The 17941-nt window shown below is 40.9% G+C and overlaps 1 protein-coding gene across 1 annotated transcript in view; it reads left to right on the forward strand.

The window, feature by feature from the left end:
* ctnna2 (catenin (cadherin-associated protein), alpha 2) overlaps positions 1-16383 on the forward strand; it is a 341003-nt gene extending 324620 nt beyond the window's left edge. Inside the window, exons 15-18 of the mRNA XM_026171090.2 lie at positions 1524-1705; positions 2657-2762; positions 10835-10969; positions 15186-16383. Coding sequence (XP_026026875.1) covers positions 1524-1705; positions 2657-2762; positions 10835-10969; positions 15186-15473 — 711 coding nt within the window. The 3' untranslated portion in view covers positions 15474-16383. The remainder of the gene's footprint in view (positions 1-1523; positions 1706-2656; positions 2763-10834; positions 10970-15185) is intronic.
* The last annotated feature ends 1558 nt before the right edge of the window (positions 16384-17941 follow it).

Raw genomic sequence — 17941 nt, forward strand, 5'->3', positions numbered from 1 at the left:
TGCAAAGTCGATGTTCAGCCAGTCAGCGGTGCCGAGGACCCAGAGCCCCTGAGCAACGCGCGCAGGCATACCTGCAGTGCGAATAGAAGTTTGCCCTGCTGGAATCACTTGTGTGATTTAAATGGTTTATTCCTCATTGTGCAGTCTGAATACATAGTAACTTGGTATTTGTTTTAAGTATGAGCAGTGTTTTCACCCCACATGCTGTTAAATGGGATTTGCTTCAGCTCTGTTGTTTGTGTGTCTTGGCACAAGCAGCAGAGGAAATCTACACTGGGCTTGAGGGGGCTGGTTTTGCTTGTTTGTTTATGCCGTATGGGCTTTTTTCTTTCTTTTCTTTTTTCAAGCTAACCGCCATCAAAGCTTTGCAGCACCCCGCTCACAAAGTGATCAGTAGGCCAAAGCTCATGGACGCATCTGCTGGCCTCTGATGAGAAAATTGTGCCTCCATGCTTCCCTATTTCTGTCTGTAATTTCAATTTTCTCTTTTTCATTGTTGGCCCTCTCCCCTATGCTTATTCGCTTTCAAAGAATTTCAAGAAGACAAGTCGTCTATGGTTTTTTCCCCCTTCCCGTTTCCCTCCTCACGCATCTACCAGGGGCACTGAGCAAAGTGACGCACTCGCTCATCAAGCTCGCCCCACACCCCCACACACCAGCTTTGCTGTGAGAGAGGGAATAAGGAAGAGGGAAAGGGAGGAGTAGGGTGATTATTTCATTAAGAGAATGGCAGTTCTTGGAGGGCAGTCAATAATAGATGAGGTTAAAAAACAATGGTGACTTTCCTTTTTTCCACTGTACTCGTTTTCTCTCTCACCCTCTCGAGTCAATAGAATCGACCTAATGGAAACCAGGTTACTCTTCCTTCCATCTCACCTCCCTGACATAATGTTGAACAAATGCATTATTCATTCTCTGGTCTAAGAAGCGAGGTAATTATACATTTATCTCCCAAATAATACTGGGTCCTTACTGCTCCTGTGACCTTGCCACAAGATTTATGCCATTTTGGACCTGCCCCCAAAGGCCGCTGAGAGAGCAAATGTATTCTCTTGGAAGGAGAAAAAAAAATGAAGGCGAATAAAAAAAATGGATTTGCTTTTTATGGATATAAGATGTCAAGTGGTTTGAAAAGTTCCAGTCATTAAATATAAAGTTTAGAACTTTATTTTGAAGTGTTTCAGAGGAGCAAGTCATCAGACCCCAGATTTAATGTTTAACTTTTGTCCAAGTTTTTGTTGAGTGGATAAAAAAGTGTACCAGAAGGGAAAAAAATGAACAAATGGTGCAACAGCTCTTTTATAAATGCCCTCTATGCTGTTTCTCTTAGCATAATCCCCCTTTCTTTCTCATTTCCTTCTCATTCTCTCCTTCCCAACTTTAGCTCTCTCCTTTATTTTCTCCACTGTTTTTTCCCTCATGAGCCATCTTCCCAATTTATTCAGCTCAAATGTACCCTTTCATAATATCTTCCTCCTCCTCTAATGCTTTTTGCTTCCTTCATACTCCCGTGTTGCCTGCAGGCCATCATGGCACAGCTTCCCCAGGAGGAGAAGGCAAAGATTGCTGAGCAGGTGGAGAGCTTCAGACAGGAAAAGTGCAAGTTAGACGCAGAAGTTGCCAAGTGGGACGACAATGGCAACGACATCATTGTGCTCGCCAAGCAGATGTGCATGATCATGATGGAGATGACAGATTTCACCAGGTAAGAGTGACACACAGTGGACATTTTTATTTTAAATGTGAAAATTATGCAGATGGAGATTGTTTGAAAAGCAAACTATATTCTGTTTTGTTGAAGGCAAAAAAAGCACTTTGTTATGATCAGACTGTAATGGTTGTCATGGTTCAGAGACGGGCTATATGTTGACTCCTGCTTTTTTTTAAAGCCATCCTTAATCTGAGCGTTCAGACAGTCACATTAACCCTGCCACAGTACTTAAGCCACCTGTAGTTCGTGATCCGTAGGTGTCCTCAGGACCACATTTTGCCACGATGACACTTACTCACGCGCACAAACACTCACAAGGTGAAAACAATACCGGTCACACCATTGCGGCTGGTGAAAATCAGAACCATGATTAGTCATGAGTGTTTGTGACTGCGGTGCTGTGACTGCACCGTTATTACTTGGCAGTGACCCCGTTGACTCACGCTGGCATGAACAAACTGAATGGAAGTTTCAACTTCCAGTGACTAAAAATGAGACATCAGTGAGAGGCAGGCACAGTTCTCTTATCCACATTAACTCTCCCCTTTGTTGCAAAAAAGAAAGAAAAAAACCCCAAGTTAGATCACAAACGATCTGGTTTCCTCTCCTGTATTTTTTCCCTTTTACCGTAACTTCTCTGAAAATTCATGTTTTGCTTTTAAAGCATAAATTGTTTCCTTCTTGGAGAGTGCTTCAAAGCATGTCTCCAAGATGGATCATTAGGGATACAGGTAGACTGTATTTGTTTCATCCATTATCTGGGAATGTCTTTGTTATTGTATTGTGTCATATTTTTAATGCCACAAACAGCAAATTAGCTTCCCTACATGCCTGTGCAGCACTGGGGTGAGCGCAGTCTTTAAAGGGAAGCTCTGCATGCCTCCTGCCTCTGCAACTCCACCCACCATCCCTTTTTTCCCTTCTTCTCTCCTTGAATTTTCCCAGAGGCAAAGGCCCCCTGAAGAACTCCTCAGATGTGATCAACGCGGCTAAGAAAATTGCAGAGGCTGGTTCGAGGATGGACAAATTGGCCCGTGCTGTTGCAGATCAGGTAGCTTTGCAACTCAGTTTGTGTCTGCTTAGTTTAATTTTTTGCCATTATACACGTACTTTGTATCAGACTAAATGTGTCTCTGACTGTGTCACGGTTTCTGGCGGAGGAGCAAATTGTGAATAAGCCGGCATGGCCGATGGAAATCTTTACTGTGGGCATTGATGAGCCTTGCCGAAGCAGCAGGGTGTGTTTCTGCATGACTTTGTCTCCCAAAGGGACCAACACTGAGAGAGCAAGACAGCAGAACCAAGTTGTGTCTCTAATATAATTAGCTCCCAACCGAGGTGTTGCATTCATTATCAGATGAGTACCTCTCTAAAACACGCTGACAGACCATTTTCAATATCTAATCAATCAGCGCTGCGCCGGGGGAAGATGGAAGTGAAAAGCAATACGTGTGTATGTTGTGTATGTGTGTGTACAGCAAATGAAGTGGGAGGTATTTCAAAATGCTAGCAGCACTCCAGGTAATGCATAATGTTCTTCTTCATTTCATCTGTCTCTAATAAGAAGTGAGAATAAACTTAGGCTCAAGACTCACTGATTCATTAAGGCAGCCTGTTGTCATTGTAATTGCTGCTGCTGTTAGCTAGCAAACCTTTGGAATAATTATTGTTGGTTTCACTAACACACACTGGGCTTCCATCCATTGCTGCTTAGCTGAAGAAATGAAGCTAAATTTTAGAGTGAAATCTTTTTCTGAAGCCTCCATAAAGCGTCATGCATCATCACACACAGCCACGTTAGTGAAAAGCACAAGGTTTTTATAAGTATAATCTCTATACTTAGAGTTTATTTTATATGTTATATGCATAATAAGTGTGTACATCCATGAAAACTGACCAGATAACATTGCCACATACACTCACTAACCACTATATTATGTATTATTCAACTTTATTCACTTTGTTGTTCATTTTATTGTCCAGTTGCTTGTTAATGTCAATATCTGATCAGCTAGTCCCATGGTAGCAGCTCAGTATGTTTAGGCAAGGTCAAGACAAGCTTTGAAGTTGAAACGGAGCATCAGAGAGGGATTTGCAGAAGGTGATTTCAATGCCTTTAAATGTCGCATGGTTGTTGGTGTCAGGCGAGAGGGTCTGAGTCTTTCAGAAACTGCTGATCTACTGGGATTTTCCCACACAACCGTCTCTAGGGTTTATAGGGAATGATCTATAAGATATTTACTGCTGCTCCCCCAGAAAATATCTAAGGAGCAGCAAGTCTCTGGGTGAAAATGTTTTGTTGATGCCAGAGGTTGGAGGAGAATAATCGGACTGCTCTGAGTTGATAGGAAGGCAAAAGTAACAAAATAACCAGTCACTACAACCAAGGTATTCAGAAGAGCATCTCTGAAATACACATTGAACCTTGAAAAGGATGTGCTACAGCAGCAGAAGGGCACACTGGCTGCCACTCCAGCTAAGAACAGTAAGTTGAGGCTACACACAGGCTCACCAAACTGGACAATGGAAGACTGGAAAAAAGTTGCCTCATCTGATGAGTCTTGATTTCTGCTGCAGCATTCAGATGATGAACGAGAGAGTCAGCAGCTCAGGCTGGTGATGCTGATGTAATGGTGTGGAGATATTTTCTTTGCAGACTTTTAGTACCAAAGGTCTTTAAATGAGAAAACCCTTTTGTTGTGGCCTATGACCTAACCTTCTGGAAAATTAAAATATGCTGAAAAGCTATTTAGATGTCCGACATCTTAAAAAAGACCAAAAAAAGGAGAAAAGAAATAACCTTTGTAACATTTTTCCTTGGATGTGGATTCAACCAAAGAGGATTTTGACCAACTCTTTTAAATGTTCTTTATCTTGTGCCTTCTTGTGACAATATGTGATTTCACAACAATATATCAACAAGCCTTCTGCTCCTACCACAGCACAGAATGCCCACTAGTTTTTAAGGCTGCAGAGTATGTTAAGCTTTCAGCGGCCCAGAAGGAATCTTTAGTCAAAGCTGGCACTTTTCTGCTCGTGTCACACTATCCTGCTCTCCAGACCATATTGCACTACAGAACAAAGTTTCAGGCTCTTTTGCATGTTTCCATGTGTGAAAACATTTGCCTGTTTGGTGTCGCGTATGCTGTTGAGAGAAATATCTGGGACAGAGACTACAAAAGAAGCACGGATTTGTATTTGTGTGCCTTTGTATTCACTTCTTGGCTCGTAGACTGCCAAGTGATGATCAGTGTTTAACAGGGTTTAGGTAGGAGTGAATCTGTCACATGGCAAATCACTTCCAGAGCCTGTGTCTGAATCAACAGTTGCCGTAATGAAAAGAGCAGGTGGCTTGCCATTTTTAATTCTCACTTAAATGTTTCCTAGACCAGTGTTTATTGAATATTCAGAACCTTCTGCTACACTTCCAGGGACATCAGCACTGTGTACTGAAAATAAAGTGGGACTTGAGGACCTTTTCATTTCCAGCATGTATTTATTCTGAAGGTTCTCATGTTGGGCACTCGGTCCATTTGCTGCCATGCCATCTAGTAATCGGAGTGAGTTAATAAAAGTTAAAAGCTGAAAAGTTTGCTTATATCAAGCATCTTAATGGAATTACACAACAAATCAAATGACCTTTATTGTTGTGGATAAAGACAAGTGTTTTGCATTCGCACATTGTAGTCAGTAACCGGTGCTTGTCGAGAGCGCTGTGGCATGACAGTAAAAGTAAAGCCTTCTCCGCTGCATTCAGACAGGTCCCATAAGTAGCAAACCTTGTCACCATGACTCCACGTCAGCCCTATTGATGAGCACATGTGAGGCAGAAGGCAATTCAATATGGAAGTGGGGGACTTTCATAGTCGTTTGAGCACAGCACATGACATAGAAAAAAACCCTAGAGGCACTTCACCCCATTTCACTCCAGCAATGTCTTTTTTTCGACTCTATTTCTCCCTCTTCATTTTCTCATGGTGCTTGATTTGTTAACCCCTACATGCATACTAAAGATCTAATTCATCATTTCATTCAGTTTAAGCGTCCAACACCCCGATTTTCCTCAAACCGTGTCTCTAATCCAAATGTGCATTTTTTTCTCTCTTGAAGCATCTTTTTGCTTGTGTTATGTGTTTTTAACAGTACTCTGAATGCACATGTTGGCAAGCAAAAACTGTGTATTTTCCAATATAGCACAGTGGTATTGTTGTCCCACTGTTGCACAACAATAAAGCTTATGTGAACACAGCCAGACGTTGAGGCTTGATCGCGGTTTAACATAATTCAACTCAGTTCAATTCAATTTTCTTTGTATAGCGCCAAATCACAGCAACAGTTGCCTCAAGGTGCTTTGTATTATGAGGTAAAGACTCTAAAATAACACAGAGAAAACCCCAACAATTAAATGGCCTCAAAGGAGCAAGCGCTTGGTGACAATGGGGAGGAAAAATTCCCTTTTAACAGCAAGAAATCTTCGGCAGAACCAGGAACAGGGAAGGGCAGCCATCTGCCGCAACAGGTTGAGGATGAGGGGATGGAGAACAGACACGCTGTGTAAGACAGCCAGAGATTAATAATAACTAACGATTAAACACAGAGTGGTATATAAACACAGTGAGTGAATATGAAATATTCAAGCTCCCGGCAGCTTATTGCAGCGTAACTAAGAGAGGATTCAGGGTCACCTGATCTAACAATCATTATAAGCTTTATCAAAAAGGAAATTTTTAAATGTAATCTTAAAAGTAGAGAGTGTGTCTGTTTCCGCAAGGCATACCCATTTAAAGACAGGAAGTGAGCTTAGAAGACATAACTGAAAGTATTTTTAAGAAAACAGGAACCTGATGCACCTGATGAAAATATGAAACATTTATTTATAACAACAACAAACACAGACGCAACAATAACGCCACAAAGATGCTAATTACGCATGAATAATAAATGCAGTTGATGAATGAAAAGCATTAAACATGAATGTGCCGCAAATTAATAAATACCAAAAAGCAGTAGCCGTCACCTCAAACAGCAGCTGATAAATGGAGTTTGGAAATGCAGCAAAAGGTAATTCGAGGTTCTGAAAAGCGAGTAAAGTTGAGGGAAAACCGTGGGTGTGTCGTCATCTTGATGGAGACTGAGGACAGCATCAGAGATCCTTCCAGCTGTTGTTCCACACAGCTAGAAGATCAAAGTTATGGTGTCTTATATGTACAGTTCTGGAGGCAAATTCAAAGATGCATCTGACCGATCACAAATGTTTTTATCATTCGACAGAGGAGCGAGTGTTGACTGCCTTCTGTGGACATAAATGGGTCACAACATAGCAGCTTTTCAGGTGACTTTGAATGTCCCGGCAAAAGAAGTGAAACTGGGGTTTGAAGATCTCAGCGAGCACATCTTTGGACTCCTCACGCTGTTAGGATTCTTATGACACCAACCGCCACCAAGTTTATCTTTAGGAGTTTGTGTAGCGCAGAGCACAGCGTTATGAAAAACTGTGACATGTAGCAGTATGAATAACTTGGCTTGAGGCAGGCACACTTTGATTGCCGAGTCATTCTGTCAGCGCAGGTACTTGGTATCTGTGTTGACAGTTGTCGTAGGTGTCTTTACATTTCTGTGTAGCATGTCAAGTTGAGAAAATATGACCACACCTGAGATGGTAAGAACTTCAGGTTGGAGCTATTCTTAGAAAAGCATCATACAGAGTGTAAGTGTGATACAGTGCCCATATTCAGTGTAATATTAGACAAAGTAGATGTCTTTGAATGATTGTGGCTTGGAGAGTGCTCAGATAGAGTAGAAAAGCACTCTATCAAAACCAGTCCACCTACCATCCCTGTCGCCGAGTGAAAAGCTGTGTGGAAGATCTTCCGTGTGCTTTGTTTGATCATTTGTTAAAATCCTTTTTTTACCTAAAATATTATGTGACCACATTGCAAGTGTGTGAAGTGAAGAGGATGTATCTGACATTATAAGTTAGTTTTTGTTTTTGTTTTTTGGGGGGGGGGGGGGGGGGTCTGTAGTTCTTATAGGTAAGACACAACCTGAGCAGAAGATTCAGTTAATAATAATTTTAATTCTGGGCAGAAATTGCACATTTTAGATGTAAATCAATAGTCACATGTTTTAAAAAATCATGAATGGTACTCAAGGTCACTTGAATTATTTATTTTGTCGATGGTGGGAAATTGTAATTTATCTTTTAAGACTTTTCCTGTGCAACATGCCAGATAATGGAATAAATCATAAAAAGAAGATGCGGTGCATTAGGAATGCACTAAAATAGAATAAGTGATTTTAGTATGTATGAGAGCACAACAGTGCTCGGCCTTTGGTGGAGATGCAAAGACTGAATGAGCAAATAGAAAGATTACCAGCTATCTTGACGTAACTGACAAGTGACAGCTTACCATCAGAGAGACTGTAGCTGTCCAGTCAGCTAGAAGACATATTGTGTAACTGAGTGTAACATGCTCTATTTGAATCTGTCATCGTACCATCTTCAAGTCAGCCTTTTCAGATTTCATCCTTGTCTTCGTCTACTGTTATCCATTTAACGCACAACAAAACGCTACAATAAAGGCAAAACCACAACAGAGCTCAGGCTGCGAGCGAAACAGTTTTTAATTACTAATTACTACTTCTTACAAAGTGAATCATTTAGGAGAAAAAGTCCAAGCCTGCTTATAAATGCAGCATCAGCGTGAGGTGTGACTTGTGTTTTGACAGACTGCCACACTCTGATGGTGTTGCCCTCATCTTAGCAAGAGAGTTCACATCATCTTGCTAAATTATCCATTTGGAGCATGTTTTATTCATTTAGGGCCAAATTATGCAAAAACAAAAAAGAACTCTCTTTCTTGTTCCTCTGGACACTAATATAAAATGTTCATATAATAGTGAAAGAAGAGAGAAGGTCAGAGAGAGTTTGGCGAAGGCCGAAAAAGTCCAGTTGTCACTGCACGTTGTTTCCTGACTAGACAGTAATGGATCCTATTTCGCTATAAAGAGAGAGGGCTTCAATGAGCCAGGCAAAGTAATGGGCCATACAATTTATTTACATCAACAGGGAATCTGTGGAAGAACTGGGCTATTAGTCAACTGTACAATAGGGAACAATTGTGTCACGTCTGCATCAAAGTTGCCTCGGGCAATAGTGTGAAGTGCCAGCAGTGCGAAGTGCAGTTAGCAGTTATTCTAGCCAGGACTGGCGGTGCAGTGATAATGCCCAAAGAGACGCTTCACCCTCACTGGCTGCTTTATGAGCTAGCAGCTCGCCCTCAGTCTGCACTCAGTGAGAGGAAGATGGTGCTTTATTGTGCTGTTGAAAGTCCTGCTCTCGCCGTAACTATGCCTTGAATTGCTTTTTGCAATTATATTTGTAGGTTGGAAAGGAGAAAAAAACTCCAAACATTTCACCAAAGACAAAAGACAGACTTTTGCTATCCATTTGTGAGCATCAGTGAAGGGCACTTTGGGCCGGTCGATGCAATTTTTCTTGGCCCAGGAGGCCTTGTCTCAGGTAGAAGGAGATGAAACAGGAAGCCAGGAAAGTTGTAAGTCCTGGAGGGGGTATATTCATGTCACAGCTCGATGTTTAACTTGCCATCCCCATATACCCGAGCCCAGAAGACAAGGAAATGAGCTGTGCATTTCCCCACACAGTGGTGCTGAATGTCCTAGTTAGGACCGTTTAATATTAATGGCTGGAAGAAAGGTGCTGCTACAAAATGATGCTCACAGTGTTTAAGCAGCTGATGCAGTGTTCTTAACCCACTGGGAGCTTAGTGGGCCATAGCTGACTCCTGGAAGACTTCCAGATGGAATAATAGGGGCAAACTGTGTGATAGTAGGATACCTGAGGAGGCTGTCCTCTTATTCCCTGTTGGTCCATTTGCTGCTCTGTATGATTGGTCTTTCTCCTGTTGAAGTAGCACAAAGGCCAGCAGGACCAGGTCAGAACTTCTGATTCAAAAAAATAATATAAAAGTGGGCCACAGGGGAAGAAAGGCTGCTGTGGAAGCAAGTCGATCTGGGTTTTGAAATATTGTAACCATTCATTGTGGATTGATCTGCTTTCTTCTTCTGCAACATGCTGTGACAAACTTGTTTCATGTGAAATGAATGTGTTTGACACCCTGCAGTGCAGCTCAACTCGCCTTTGAAACCCATGCCTGCAACAACTAACAATGGGGGAAAAAATATTGAGCAACAGCCTTCGTGCTTCGTGCAAAGATGTGTAATTAGCAACCAAAAACGCCGGAACCCCGCTGTTCCTATTTTTTTGTTTGGTTTGTTTAGGATTGTTTCTCTTGGTGTTATATTTTAAAACCGGCTCAACTTCAGACACCATGACTATTATAACAATCCAATTTGATGGAGGACTTGGATCTGAATTATTTTTTGGGGAAAACGTACCGCCTTTAAATCCAGATGGTAGTTCTGCGATAGGCATAGACTTAGATTTTGGCAATAATGTCTGAAACAAGTCCTAAGACCATTTTCCATGGCTTTGACTGGATCAAAATGTAAAAACATTTTCTGCCATGTATACAAATTTCACTTCATACAGTGGGAGAAATAGTTATTTGATCGCCTGCTGAATTTGTAAGTTTGCTCATTACAAAGAAATTAACAGGTGATAGTTTGATTTTAATGGAGAAAGAATATCAAACAAAATTCCAGAAAGAAACAAAAAAACAAAAGTTATAAATTGATTTTCCTCTCATTGAATAAACTATAAAATTAGACATTGTTCATTTCTTTATAAGTGAGCAAACTCACAGATTCAGCAGGGGATAAAATAATTATTTCCCCCACTGTAGATGCAATAATCACATTTGCATGTCACTACACATCATTGTGATGATGCAGGAAGATGTATGTAATTCTCTGTGCTTATATCCTTTGCATTGGAAACTATTTCATCAAAACAGTGTACATTTCAGGGCACATCCCTTTATTTGTATTGCAGAATTTCTGAATCATGATGCACAGCTGTCAGTGTGAGGAGGCTAAAGATGAAAAAGTAAAAACTGTTGGGTTTTGTTGCTGTTAATTTAAAGTCTAATTGCCATGATCATATATAGACTACATGTGTCTTTGCACCTCTTTTCCATTCAGTGCCCTGATTCAGCATGCAAGCAGGATCTGCTGGCTTACCTTCAGAGAATTGCCCTGTACTGTCATCAGCTCAACATCTGCAGCAAGGTGAAAGCTGAGGTCCAGAATCTGGGTGGAGAGCTCATCGTGTCTGGGGTAAGTGCTTCACTATCACTGATGTTGTAGACACGCTTTAAGCGTAGATTCACTAGACTTGATCCATTTAAGACCTTTTTTATGCTCCGTGCTGCGGATGGGCAAATCTTTTTTTTCAAGGTCATAATGAAGCTTGGAAGATGAGATAAAGGGTCATGTAGATTATGGCTGATGCAATTATTTCAAAACGATTGCCATCTAATAATACCTGAAATATGCACCACGGGCTTTTTTCCAGTTGTAGTGTTCATGCCTCATGAACTCCTAATAGTGCTCCAACCAAAATCAGACAATTATTCCATGTTGCTTGGATTTAATATTCATGAGGTTCTTAAACTTCTTATCCACCATGTTTTTCAGTGTATGGAAATATAGAAGTTAATACAAAAACTACAACAATGCACAATTTTATGAACCTTTCTAAACAGTATCATTTGTATAACTTATAAAATAGCTGGTATACGAGTCTCTTCTATCATCATTAGTGCAGCATGTGTGGACTTTAAACACATTTTAAACTATTAAAGTTGAGCCCTGCAGTTCTCCTTACTGACCAGTTTTTGTGAATTTAGATATTATCAGGGGGAAAAAAAATAAAAGATCTGTTTCAATGGAGCCAACTAAAAACAAATTTGACTTTTATCTTTGCTTTGGATTTCCCCGCATCCTGTGTTGATACACTTCTTAATTTCTCAGGACTCTAATGTTTGTCTCACATGAGATATGCAAGCCCCGCTGAGATTTTAACCTTTTCATGGTGGCCAGCTGGAGTCCACACTCATTAAATCTAAACTGTTGACTCGTCTCAGTGTGATGTAGGAGGAGGCCCACTGGCCACGACCCTTAAATGTCAGCCAAACAAAACAGACGGAGACAGAGGTGCACCTGACCCCTGCCTCTGCTAATTAAGAACTGCTAAAATAAGATGTCATATAGTGAGAGCCGTGTTTTTATCCTCTCTAATTGCTGGTTGCGGCACAGACCTTCTAGGTGTTGTATCTACACTGCTGTGCAAAAGTCTTGAGTCACCCTTCATTTCTTCATATTTTGATTCCAAGGAGCCAAATGTTATTGTGATTTTTGGTTTTAAACAATAGTTGTCCAGGCTTTGAAAGTTTTTCGCTGTTTTTTACTAACTTCTAGTCCAGTCCTTGTACCTTATCATTTTTAAAGAAGCATTTTTGTTGAACCACTTAACACTGAAGTATAAGTGGAAGTATAAAAAAGGCACTTAATTCAAGGGATGAAGCAGTGTTGTGTCTGAACGTAACAGACAACTTACAATTTAAAATTCATTCTTTGCTATCTTTAGTCACTTACTTGCAAAAACACATCATTTGTTCCCTGCTCTTTAGTTGAATCCATGAAAAATGCCAAAAATAACAGAGTTTGACAAGCACACGATACAAGTATTGCAACAACAACGTAATTCTTAGAGAGCTGTTAGCCAAAAACAAATTCCATTATGGTGTGCAGTGTGGCCTTAAAAAATCTGAGGAAACTGGACAAGTGGACAGTTTCTAAAAGACCCTGAAATCTAGAGCAGATGAACAGTATCTAAAAGTCATGTCCTTAAGAAATAGGAAGGAAGAAATGGAAACAGGAGAAAAGTCTGAGACACGCCAAATTATGTAAGAACTAGACTGAAATTTTGTGGTAACAGGTTATATTGTAGTGATGAATCCATTCATCATCATTTGAATCATTTGAAATTTGTGGTTCAAATTGGAGCCGCACTTCAGCCAGCAGTGTTCAGGATCGAAAATGATTGACTTATGAACACAAAAAGGTACCATCACAATTTGATCCACCGTGCAAAATCATCTGGAAAGCTTCTGATTAGCAACAGCTTCATTTTTCAGAATGATCCCAAACACACTGCTAATGCATTAAAATCATAGCTGTGTGGAAAAACACACAATGCAACATTATCATAGAAATAGAGAGATAGACCTTATGAATTACAGATATATTATAAAAATAAAATAGAAAAATAAATAGATTAGAAAAAAATTGGGTACCAAAAAAAAAAATATGCCCAGAGCCTGGATGTAGCCACAGCAAGAAGAGCTTTGAATGTCCTTCAAGAAACCTGGAGAACTATTCCTGAAGAAGACAAATTAACCAAAAGCCTGCCCAGGAGAGTTCAGGCAGTGTTTAAAGACAAGTGATCAGTGTTGGGTAAGTTACTTTAAATTAGTAACTTAGTTACATTACTAGTTACTTCTATCAAAAGTAACTCAGTTACTTCAAGTTACTCGTTCTTTCAGAGTAACTAGTTACTAGGGAAAGTAACTTTGGTTTTTCTCAGAATTCTCTTGTTAATGTGTTGCTTCCGTAACTGGCTATCCAGCAAGATTGCCAGTCTTCTAGCTTGCTTACTTGCCACAAGTGCACTGTGCCACCTACCAATAGAAAGGAAAAAATAATGTGCACATTTCCACGAGAGAAATCCCACGCCTGATTCTATCCTAGCCTGCTTTTTACATCCAACACAAAAACTGCAGTCATGGTGCTTTCGATTGTACTCAGAACTCGGAAATTCTGCCTTCTGTATAGGAAGATGTAGGCAACACCAGACTGCAGATGAGCTGCATACAGAGCTGGACTGGGACAAAAAAATCGGCCCGGGCATTTTGACTATAACCACCATTATAGGAAAAATGACAAAGCCTTTGAATGAAAACAAACACTGTTGTGACAGTGATGTACACTGTTCTGATGGTATATATGTATCAATCTATCAATCGTTTGTTGTAAGACTCAGATAATTATTTTTTTAAAAGTGAGACATTTTAAATGAGAATAAGAAAGTATTTCCTTGTGCCCCCCTTTCCCTTTTAATGCCCTACATGGACCCCTGGCAACACTTTGCTAGACCCGCCCCTGCACAGTTACCAGCTGTCAGCTACCTAAAAAAGGATCCTGGTGTTATTTGTCTCTCAGAAACAGTTCATAACTTCCCTTCAACTCATTCATGTCACCTAAAAGGTAAACCTGTTTCTCCATCACCTGTTCAGCTCTGATGATCCAGTAAGGACATCTCCTGGTTTCATCTTCATGTTTCCCTCTCACCACATAACCAAACCATATCATGACCAGCAGCTTTTACGGCTGTGGCTCCAGCAAACATCAGCTGATACTAGAAATTAATATTAAATAAATTCTAACAACAGCTGATCAAGCTTAAAAGTGCTGCTGTTGTTTACCGTGACATCCACTGGTTTCCTCTTTCTGGCGCAAAGCGGACGATAAATAAACAAGAGAGCCGATCAGCTGATCATTGAACAGTTTCATGATTGAAGTAGAAACAGGAGAGGGAGGGTGAGAGGATGAGAGAAGAAGAGGCAGCTGTGCAGCGTAAACACAGAATAACTCCAGCTTTGTGCCTTTTTCATTGTAGCTGAAGTCCGGGACAAACTGTTCCTTTTCACCTCAATACGAAACGCGTAATATTTTCTCTGAATACCAGACGATTCAGTTTTTTACGGGACGGTTGGCAACTCTAATAATTAAACTTATGAACAAAATAAAGTTCAACATCAGTAACATAGCACCCACACAGCTGTATAGAAACTCCGTCATGCTAGCTAGCACGCAGTACGAAAAAGTCAGCACAACGAAAATAAACTCCACCTAAACTTGGTTTATATCTGACCCAGATAGACTGCAGGTCACTTCTTACCTGAAGTTCAGTTCACCTGACACTCTCGGACCAGCGGCCGCTTCAGGTCTCTCCCCTTGCCCCCCTTTTCCTTCATCCACCTGCTGGCCTCCACCACTTGCTAATGTTATTGAATCTGTGGAAGCTCCGCGATAGCCACCACACGAAGTAACGAATAACGAGCCTATCTAAATCCCAGTAACGAGTAACGCGTTCCTGATTTTGGCATAATAACTAGTTACCGTGCTCGTTACCACAATAATAACGTAGTTACTGTAACGCGTTACTTAATAATGCGTTAGTCCCAACACTGCAAGTGATCATACCAGTGTTACTTTTTCTAGCTCAACAGAACTGTACACACTCTGCTGTAGATAGAAATGAGAATGAGGAAAGAAATGAGGGTGGCTCAACACTTTTGCACAATACTGTAACTGATATGTTTCAATGTTGTTTAAGGCAAGAAAATTTGTGTCCTTTTCATTCTAAGACAAACTGACTTTTGATGTAATATTTTTCTCTTTCCCCTCCAACTCATCGTACCCTCTTCAGCTGGATAGCGCCACCTCCCTGATCCAAGCGGCCAAGAACCTAATGAATGCAGTGGTGCTGACTGTAAAGGCATCTTATGTAGCTTCCACCAAGTACCAGAAGGTGTACGGAACAGCGGCTGTTAACTCGCCCGTTGTGTCTTGGCGCATGAAGGCCCCCGAGAAGAAGCCTCTGGTAAAAAGGGAGAAGCCCGAGGAATGCCAGACTCGTGTACGACGAGGCTCCCAGAAGAAACACATCTCCCCCGTCCAGGCCCTCAGCGAATTCAAGGCCATGGACTCCTTCTAAGAAGAAAGAGAAAAACGAAAAAAGAAGTCATGCTTAAGAAAAACAACTCAACATGACGGCGAGAAGTTGATGAAAAAGTTCCCTTTTTACATTGTGTTAACCCAGCTCTGTTTGCCCTGTGTGTGCTTGGTGACACCTCAGGAGGACTACAGTATATATTAAAACTGCCACACTGTGGCTCCTGTTAACACTGTGGTCCTCATGGCTCACAGACAGCCAGCACACAATCCAACAGTATTTATCGATCTTATTGTAGCTTAATATGTGAGAGCCAAAATGTGACAAAGACAGAACGACATTTTGAAAATATGGAAGTTAAAAAACAAAAAAAAGGGGAAAGAAACATATCAGAGGAGGAAGTGAGGCATTTAAAAAAATAATAAAATTAATTGTGGCAGTTGATTTTCTAGCTGTATCATTAATGTGCTACTGACTGGCTGCTTGTATACACACTTAAACAGTCTCAATGGAAATCTTACATGGTTCAGTAAAGGAGTTGCTCTAAGCGGAGGATATCAGTGGTGGTATGATCCTTGATGACTTTGTTTTTTTTTTTTTCAACTTGAATGTTAACCTGTAGTGCTAGGAATAACCTATGTTTAAAATACCTGGAAGTGTCAGCATCCGAGTAGTTCCCCCATTCCCGATGATTATAATAATAATAATATTAATAATAATCCATATGGTGTTGTTTTTTTTTTTACCAAAGCACACTTATGGTCTATTGTATTGCCTTTTTAAACCCCTTTTCTTGAATGGTAACGTCACTAACTATGATGACCTTGTTTGGAAGTCGTGTAGCGTATAATATAGACAGAGAGGTTTGACTAGTTGTGGTTTGCTCAGAGAATAGAACCCCTGCATACGATACCTTTATATCCACCCTTCTCTAATAAATCCCCCAACTTGACACCTCAAGTTTCCTGTGTCTTTATTACTTTCATATAAGCAGCAGCTACAATATCAATCAGAGTGTTACAGCCCGTCATTAGTCAGAAGGATCTGACAACTGCTCGAGATTCACGTGCAAGATGAAGGAGGAGAAAATATCCATTAGTGCCGCAAGCTTACAAGAATAGGTGTATTGATTTGGGGTCACAGGTCAACTCTGCGCTGTGACTGGAGATAATTGGTCTTGGCTCAGCACGGTTAGTGCTGTCGTTGTGATATTTCCACACATTCTCCACACAAGCAGTCCTAACGTATGTGATCGCTTTAGCCTTGAAGATCTCAACACATCTGAAATGGATCCCCATGATTTTTACTGACATTCATGTTCAGCAGGTGTCATGTATCCTTTGTAACAGCGCAGCGTCTGCCACTAAAGTTGTATGTTTGTCCTCAGACATCATCATCATATCCTACCTCCTTGGAGAGTGTGGGGGAAGTGCCCTGACCTTTCTGCTAATGCCTCCGCGAGACTGATGCTTAACCGAAATGTCTTGACCACGATTGTATGGATTGATATTGAGCGTAGCGCCGACATTCGAGTCCCGCCTTCAGGCTTTGATGGTTCCTAAACGTTTCCCAGAGCACCATTATCGACCCAAAAACGAACACTTAAATAAATGGACAAATTCCGCCGTCACTCGTGGTGAAGCCAAAACATGGCAAACATAAACACCAGCTCACCATCACCACGTAAGCGAGCGCTGTTCCCACTTCGCTCAAATCTTAGTGGTATTGTATTCTCTTAGAATACACTTTGCCTATTAAATTGACATTCATGTGATGGGTGTGATGTGCTGCCAAAGCTGTATCAATTCCTCATTGTCTCAAAGTTAACTGCTGACTCCATGTCAGGTGTATAAGTCGGTATTGATTACTGAAGTCCTTATCAATCTCTCTTAAATCTGCTGAGCTGTCAGAGAAGGAAGGAAAGGATTGGTTATGAAAGAGGCGCAGCTGTTGGGGAGGCAAGACGAGAAGCCCCACAGTTCTCTGAATGAGGAAGTCGAGCTCTCTTAAAGAAAGAGATCAAAGATCAGCGTGAATACTACCACTATAAACTTTATACAGGAGCAAGACCTGATTACGACCTCCTGTTTTGTTTAATTCCAAGAAATTAGCTCAGTTTTAGAGACAGCGCAATACATTCATTATTTATATATATATATTTTAAAAAGTCCCCAGAGGCATTTGCACACTGTGGCATTACAACACCGGAGAGCAAATCAACCAACTGCTTAACACGACCTCGATCTCTTACGAATCAAATCAAAAGCATCGACATGCATAATTGTCCCAATAATGGCTCATGCAACATTAGTTTGAATAATTCTGCAGTTCGGTCCCTGATAATGAATAAGGTTCTTTATGTATCCACATTGTGCTGCTAATGACCATTAAACACAACATGCATCAGGCATCCGTGCATCACCAGGCCACCCTCTGTTTAGGAAACAGGGCCACAGGGGAGAAGTAGTAACACAATCCAGTTAATGGAGGGATTAATTCCTGGCTGTTGT

The sequence above is a fragment of the Astatotilapia calliptera genome, chromosome 6 (assembly GCF_964374335.1).
Source record: "Astatotilapia calliptera chromosome 6, fAstCal68.1, whole genome shotgun sequence".
Lineage (NCBI taxonomy): Eukaryota > Metazoa > Chordata > Actinopteri > Cichliformes > Cichlidae > Astatotilapia > Astatotilapia calliptera.